At 42.9% G+C, this 8,105-nt stretch overlaps 1 protein-coding gene across 4 annotated transcripts in view; it reads left to right on the top strand.

Annotated features, from left to right (window-relative positions):
• The first annotated feature begins 200 nt into the window (after positions 1–200).
• SDK1 (sidekick cell adhesion molecule 1) overlaps positions 201–8,105 on the top strand; it is a 646,825-nt gene continuing 638,920 nt past the window's right edge. For all 4 annotated transcript variants that reach the window (XM_073361955.1, XM_073361954.1, XM_073361952.1 and 1 more), the window contains exons 1-2: positions 201–242; positions 521–1,932. In XM_073361955.1, coding sequence (XP_073218056.1) covers positions 1,458–1,932 — 475 coding nt within the window. In that variant the 5' untranslated portion in view covers positions 201–242; positions 521–1,457. The remainder of the gene's footprint in view (positions 243–520; positions 1,933–8,105) is intronic.

Here is an 8,105-nt window from a genome sequence, read left to right as displayed (position 1 = left end):
TTTCCCCACACAGACCCAGCCCTCCTAGGTGTAGGTCAGGGGATGAGGGAGGAAATGGGGGGGCTGAGTGAGGGCAGGGGAGGTGGTGAGATGGGAGGTGAATGCGGATTGAGTCAGAGGGGTTGGGGAGAAGGGAGGCGCTGAGGTAGGGGACGCGAGAGGAGTGTCCGGACGCAGTGTAAAGTGGGGGTGGAGTGTGGGCGAGAGGGGTAGGGTTGTTACCAGGTGACAGAGAGCGAGAGGTGAGGAAAGTTCAGGCTCAGGCTTGTGGCTGGCAAGGGAGGGAGCTGGCAGGATTTTTGTTTGATCCGTTTCCCTCCCTGGTGATTTGTTTTACTTTTGGTCCTGATTCGCTTTTTACTGTTTGTATTTTAAGAATCAGGACAAAATCTGTGCAGGAAAAAAACTCTTAAAAAAAAAAACTTTCCCCCACTCTCTTTAAGGAGGTAGGGGAGCAATTCCCACTGTTTGTTTAAATGTTAAACCTTTAGTGTTTACTTTTTTTTTTTTTTTTGTGTAGGGGTTTATTGCTGCTGCTGCTGCGATAGAGCTTCCCCCCTTGTGTTTACAGCCTCTGTGAGGGAGAGACACACAGGAAGAACCAGGATCCCTGGGCTGAACAAACAAGGAACGTAGGAGGAGTCCATATAAGCAAAGGGACTGGAAGGATTTCACCTTGTTGCTGCTTGTTTCAGGCGATTTTGCGTCCTCCTCCTTCTTGAAACGCCCCAGCAGAGGGTTTCTTTGTTGCTTCCACAACCAAGCAGAAGCAAAGGCTTTGCATGTTTTTGGAGGTGGTTTTTACTGCGGTTCCCTTGCAAGAAACAGACCAGCACCTTCCTGCTAGGAGGGAAATCTGATCAATTGAGGTTTTCCCCACCTCCGGCTGAGTGTGAGAGTTCCAGTGACACCCCCACTGGCCTGTAGCTGACTTCAAATCTAACTGGAATCACGCCTAGGGCTGCTAAATTTACCTGGTCAAAGACCCTTCAAACCCTCATATTGATGACAGATTTGTAGCCAAAGGAAAATCGGATTAATATAATTGTGGAGCACTGGGGGGATATCTGGAGACTACTCTGTCTGCACGGCTGATCTTGAAATTGTCTGAAATAAATCCTTAGTGCAAGGAGTAGTGCGATATTTCCCCTTGGTTTTAGGTTTATTTTCTTCTTATACAAGAATTTAACACTTCTGTAGCAGGGGTTTCACGAGGAATGGGACATATACAGAAAACTAACCTGCTCCATAAAAATCACAAGTGGGAATAGTTTCCGTCATCTTTGCGGTATGGGAAAGGTGCTCTCTGAATTGTCTGCTAGTGGCTCTCTAGATGGATCAATTTCTCTCTGGTTTTGCTAGCGATGTGATGAAGGATCCAGATTTATTGGAATACTAACGCCAATAAATTTACTCTCTCAGCGTTGAAGGCATTGGATGCGACGGTGCAAAGAAACATGTGTTTCACATTTCTGCCTGGTTGTTTTGGTGCAATCAATACCTCCACAAGATACATTGATTTAGATGGCGATTATAACACAGTCATGCACACGGCGTGCTGCCTTCGGGTTGCATGCAAAGTGAGCACAAATCACCGAGTCCTCCGTTCTTGTAAATCGGGGGTTTCTGTTCCCCCCAAACTTCAGGATGAAGGCAAAGGGCGATCTCCTCAACCCACCAAAGAGAACCCGGCCTCGGGGCGTGGAGTGATCAATGGCCAAAGAGCTGACAAAACTGTCATCAGGCAGTCGAATCGACTGGGGATCCGTGAAGAAATAATGGTTGGAAGAAAGGTGGATCGAGAAATTATTGCACGAAGGAATAGCAGGAGAGACCGGATGATGATAAAGTTAAACTTCTGTTTCTTCTTCTGTCGCGGATGGTGGGCGTTTCTGTTGATTCAGCTCCACATGTTGCAAGCACTGGCACAAGGTAGGGCTCACAGACATTTTTGTTTGGAGAAACGCTGCATCTGCCCTTTAAGATGTAGAAATCCTGTTCAGGCATGGATATAGCCTTTTGCTTTAATCACAGAGAACAAATTTCAGAAATCGTAATTAACAATTGATTTACTATATAATGGTATTTTATTTATAAACAGCCCTTTCTTTATAGGAACAAGCGTTTACCCCCTTACCTAATTCTGTTAGTTTACTACCCCGTTTCGACCCTCTAGATAAGTATCAATAGCTATATCGGGACCTCGCTGTTAATCGTCACACAACCTTGCCTTTTATTTAATTGGAGATAAACATACGTTTCTGTTATTTCTTAGGCAGCAGAAGAGTTAACTTCTGTGTGACTTTAAAAAAAAATTGTGACTGACATAAGTTGTCAAGAGAAACGGACTCATAAATTCACCGACAAGAACTAAATCAAGCATGTAAACAAAAATCTTTAAAAACAGTACCAATGCATGTGAACTTTGATTCGAGTCTTGTTCATTTCTTATATTGTTAAAAAAACAACAACTGCGATTGATTCGTATCTGAGTATTTTCAAATCAGAGATCCTTGCTGTCAAATGAGTCTCTTGTAAACAACCAATCGACTTCAAATATCAAGTGGCAATCACTTTCCATCTAAATTTGCCTCTTTAAAAAAATCGCCAAATGCAGGGTAATTCTAAATAATCCTCTGACAGAGTAAACAATAAGTGGTGGGAGATGGCATTATGGTTGGCTGAACAAAATAACATGCTGAACAAATGCAGCTTTCACTTTCTTTGCTGTTTTGTGTTTTATTGCTGAGTGTATTGTGTGTGCTCCACTAGTGTGTTCGTCTCTATAGGGTGGGCTGACGAGTCAGCGATTAAAACTCAGAAATTAATAATATCTTTAACAGGGGAAATGAGTCCTGTGAACAAATCTTTAAAATAAAGTACCCTCTCTGTTTTGATTAACCCTGTATTTAATAGATGTTTAGGAATTTCATTTTTAAAGCCTAAAACTGTGTATTTTAGTCAACTAGCCTTTTACAAATAAAATCAATGCAGTGGTTTGCTTCTCTTTGAATGGTTTATGTGGGTGCTCACTAGCGCTTTAGTTTTTGTACATAGGGGAGAATGCTACAGCTAAAGTTTAATAACTGGATAGTCTGTTGAGGGAGAGGGCTATGAAACAAAGTTTGCTGTAATCTGTCTACTCAGCCTTTACTATTGCACCCTTTCAAACATTTTCAGCCCCAGGGTATGGAGTAGTTCTAATCCACTGTCTAATAGTGAACTCCACCCTCATAAATCTGTCTCTTTTTTGAAGTTTTGTTTATGCTGTCATTCCTATTCCCAAACTACTTGTGCTGAGGCCTGCAAACCTTAACAGAGGGTATTGTTATAGTAAAACAGAATGTACTTAAATCTAGTTAATGTAATCCTCTGCAAATTATAATTCACATTTCTTCTCTTTTTTGTATCCTTGATTGACATCTACCAATGTGACCTTTTATTTTGAGAGGCAAATATTTTAATATATCTATTTAAATTAGACTTCTTGAGACTAGCAGTGAAGCCAGTTTTACATGTAGATTCCTGAATCAATTAAATTGACTCTTTAAAAAAATATTTTCGATGAATAGTAAAAGTAACCTTCATCGTGCAGTAAAAACTATGCACATACACGTGTGCAGTACTTAATATACTGAAACAATATTTCTTTTAGTACCATTTTTCAAAGTTTACTAAGCACATTCAAAATGCATCTTTATTGAATTTGTTTGGGATTTGTACAAAGTCTAGTGTTACAAACTGTCCTAAACTTTAAAAAAGCCCTAACACCAAATCAGTTTATTAAATGCATAGACAAAACATTAATTAAATAAGCAATAGGCCTGCGAGGGGGCAGAAAGATAAACTACTTTCTCCTTCAGTAGAAAAGCACTTGTGCAACTACATGGGGTTGGGGTTTAGTAACTATTAGTCTGTGAAGTATGAACAATTCATTCAATGAGGTGCCAACAAAGGGTGGGCTACAGGAAGGAACCTGGGCACTGCCGTGCTGAGGGCCTGGGCCCCTAACTTTTAGATGCCAAGAAAATCACAAGAATACTACTGTGATCCACAAAGCTGAGTTAGGTGCCTAGGTTCCCTGTACAGTAAATGGGGAGAGATAAGCACCTTAGAATGCAATCCACAAAAGCCAGCATGCCAGATAGGGACCTGCTTAAACTTGCCAATGGGAGATGGTGGTGAGAGTGGTGTGTCCTAAGTCCCATCCTTCTGTTGGAGATAGGTGCTTGAGCCTGGGCTGCAGGGAAACACCCTCTCTCTGCTTAGCAACCCATGAATGGGAATCAGGCTCCTAAGGTGATTCTTGTGAAAATGAGTTAAGCACCTGCCTCACGCCATACAAGATGGCTGCAGGAGGAGGTGTTGCCGGTGCTGCCATCCACCTTATAGCTTTTAGCCCAGTGGTTAGAGCACTCATCTGGGATGCAGGAGACCCAAGTTAAGTTCCCCCCTCTCTGCCAAAGGGGAAGAAAAGATGTGAACAGGGGTCTCATCGCTCAGGAAAGTTTAGGGTGATCAGACAGCAAATGTGAAAAATCGGGACGGGGTGGGGGGTAATAGGAGCCTATATAAGAAAAAGACCCCAAAATCGGGACTGTCCGTATAAAATCGGGACATCTGGTCACCTAGCAGAGTTCTCTAACCACTGAGCTATGGGATATTCTGATGTGGGGCTCCCTCAGTGTCTCCTGCTAAAGCTGTTTCAGTATGGATGAACTATGATGCAGGGGGACTGGACCTAGGGTCACCCTCATTCCAGATTAGTGTCCTAATCACTGGACTAGCGAATCCATCTCACATTTTCTCTCTCTGTCTGGCTCAGTGACTAATGAGGTATTTATCTATAGTGGAACAGCCATTGGGCCAAAAAGAGACAGTGTGTGAGAATGATTCTGTAGTCCAGTGGTTAGAGCACCCATCTGGGTGCTGGGCAAGCCTGTGTTTAGTCCCCATACTCTGATCACTCTTTCATTTAGCTACAGTGGAACAGCTTGAGCAGGAGAGACGGAGGAAGCCCTACATCAGTATATCCCATTGCCCACAGTAGTATTCCTTTTAAAATGTGATGTAATAAAAAACAGTACCAGTCTTAATGCGATGCACTTCAAACAGGTTATCACAAATTTTAAATTCAGTGACAGGTTGCTGTTCTCTATGCTTTCTGAATTGTATGATATATCCATCATTTTTATATCAAATTGAAAATTCACATTATAGAAGATATGTCAGTTTATGACAAAAGCTCCTGTATCTTGAAAATGAAAGTTCTGGTACAGCTACACAGAGTTTCTAATGGGATGATGAGTTGGTCATATGGACAAGAGTATTACACGACTCTCTAATCTTTTTATCTGATAAAAATAAAATACAGCATTCTAAATGTGAAGTCTATGGCTGTTAGGATCTGAAGTCTTCACAGATGACTGTTCCAGCACTTTTAAAATTAAACCGGGTACACTGAAATGCACTATCAGTTTTCTTCCCAATAAACTTAATGGAAAGGATTGAGACTAAGTATTTAATATTTTCTAATAAACAATAAAATATTTTTGTGGTTGTAACTAGTTTGAGTACTGGCCACAACTGCATGATCTACATAGAACTTTGGATTCAGAGATGAACATACAAATAGAACATTTTAGCAATATGCTTTGCTCAAAGTTTTCATTACAATTTTCTTAGGCTGCGTGAAGAGGATATTTAAGCATTAAATATTCATCAGCTTTTCAATCTTCACTGATGGCTAACTGTGATATTGGCTTATTGTGGTGGATTTTTATTTTAAAATGAATCCAGTGCTTACGAAAGGTACAAAGACTGAAAGTATTGGAAAGTGAAGTCTTCCCTTCAACTTGCAACATTAGTGCAAGCCTTCCCACGTTGGTCCACCAATGAGCTTGAACTTGTTTGGATAGACAACCTTTAAGGATGAGAGTGTAATTTAAAATTTTTATGTGTATTCAGTCCTTGGTCTTTCTGCGGAGCCTGCCCACCATAATGCTTGTGGTGATTTTTGACAGGTTTTCCCATTAGGAATGAGCTAGTTAGCACCAAATTATCATAGGCCATAAAATAGCCATAAGACAGTTATTTATAACCACTGTTAGTCACTGTTTAGGAATTTCAGGTTCAGATTAGCAGATTAGTGATGAAAGGCTTCAGATCACATTAACAACACCCTAAATTAACGAGTGCTCCTGTAGGTAGCTACTGTATTTTAAAACGAAGGTCCTGATCCTGCAAATTACTCTCGTTGGGTGGATCCCTGTGACTGTGCAGAGCACCACTGATTGAACAGAGCTCATTACAGGATTGGGCCATTAGTGTTTAATAGCCCTGGTCTACACTACGAGTTTAGGTTGAATTTAGCAGCATTAGATTAATTTAACCCTGTACCCGTCCACACAACGAAGCCATTTTTGTTGACTTAAAGGGCTCTTAAAATGGATTTCTGTACTCCTCCCCGATGAGGGGATTAGCGCTAAAATCGACATCGCCGGGTCGAATTTGGGGGTAATGTGGATGCAATTCGACCATATTGGCCTCCGGGAGCTATCCCAGAGTGCTCCATTGTGACCGCTCGGGACAGCACTCTCAACTCAGATGCACTGGCCAGGTAGACAGGAAAAGCCCTGCAAACTTTTGAATTTCATTTCCTGTTTGGCCAGCGTGGCAAGCTGATCAGCACAGGTGACCATGCAGAGCTCATCAGCACAGATGACCATGGAGTCCCAGAATCGCAAAAGAGCTCCAGCATGGACTGAACGGGAGGTACTGGATCTGATCGCAGTATGGGGAGATAAATCCGTGCTATCAGAACTCTGTTCCAAAAGACGAAATGCCAAAATATTTGAAAAAATCTCCAAGGGCATGAAGGACAGAGGCTATAACAGGGACTCGCAGCAGTGCCGCGTGAAACTTAAGGAGCTCAGGCAAGCCTACCAAAGAGGCAAACAGCCACTCCGGGTCAGACCCCCAGACATGCCCCTTCTATGATGAGCTGCATGCAATTCTAGGGGGTGCCCCTACAACTACCCCACACCTGTACACGGACTCCTGCAGGGGAGCCTCACGCAACAGGGATGTGGGTTTTGGGGAGGAGGAGGAGGTTGAAGATAGCGCACAGCAGGCAAGTGGAGAAACCGTTCTCCCCGACAGCCAGGAACTGTTTATCACCCTGGAGACAATACCCTCCCAACCCGGGCTCCCGGAATTTGAAGGCGGAGAAGGCACCTCTGGTGAGTGTACCTTTGTAAATATAATACATGATTTAAAAGCAAGCGTGTTTAATGATTAATTTGCCCTGAAGACTTGGGATGCATTTGCGGCAAGTACAGCTACTGAAAAAGTCTGTTAACGTGTCTGGGGATGGAGTGGAAATCCTCCAGGGACATCTCCATGAAGCTCTCCTGGAGGTACTTCCAAAGCCTTTGCAAAAGGTTTCTGGGGAGGGAAGCTTTATTGCCTCTTCCATGGTAGGACAGTTTACCATGCCAGGCCAGTAGCATGTAGTCTGGAATCATTGCATAAGAAAGCACAGCAGCGTATGGTCCCGGTGTTTGCTGGCATTCAAGCAACATCTGTTCTTTATCTCTCTGTGTTATCCTCAGGAGAGTGATATCATTCATGGTCACCTGGTTGAAATAGGGGAATTTTATTAAGGGGACATTCAGAGGTGGCCGTTCCTGCTGGGCTGTGTGCCTGTGGCTGAAAAGAAATCATCCCCGCTGTTAGCCACACGGTGCGGGGGAGGGGTGAAACAATCATTCCAGAGAATTGGGTATGAGAGGGGGTTTAGTTGAGTTTGTGCTGCATGTTAACCTGAAAACCGCAGCCCCTCCTTTTAAATGGCCAACCCAATGGGTGCTTGGTATGGGAAATGAGGGTGCTGCTCTTTGAAACCATTCCCACATGTTATGAAGGTTAAAGAAGCCAAAAGACTGTGGCTTACCATGGCTGCCTGCAAGCTGAAGTCTGTTGCCTGGCCCTGCATGTGTGATCTCTCACACCAAACCGGAAGGCCCTCAATATAAGAGGCAAAATGCAACCTTGTAAAGAAAGCACATGTGCTATCTAACGTTAACAGCTTGGTTCACTATGAA

This window comes from Lepidochelys kempii, chromosome 10 (assembly GCF_965140265.1).
Source record: "Lepidochelys kempii isolate rLepKem1 chromosome 10, rLepKem1.hap2, whole genome shotgun sequence".
NCBI lineage: Eukaryota > Metazoa > Chordata > Testudines > Cheloniidae > Lepidochelys > Lepidochelys kempii.
This window is presented reverse-complemented; position numbering and strand designations above follow the sequence as displayed.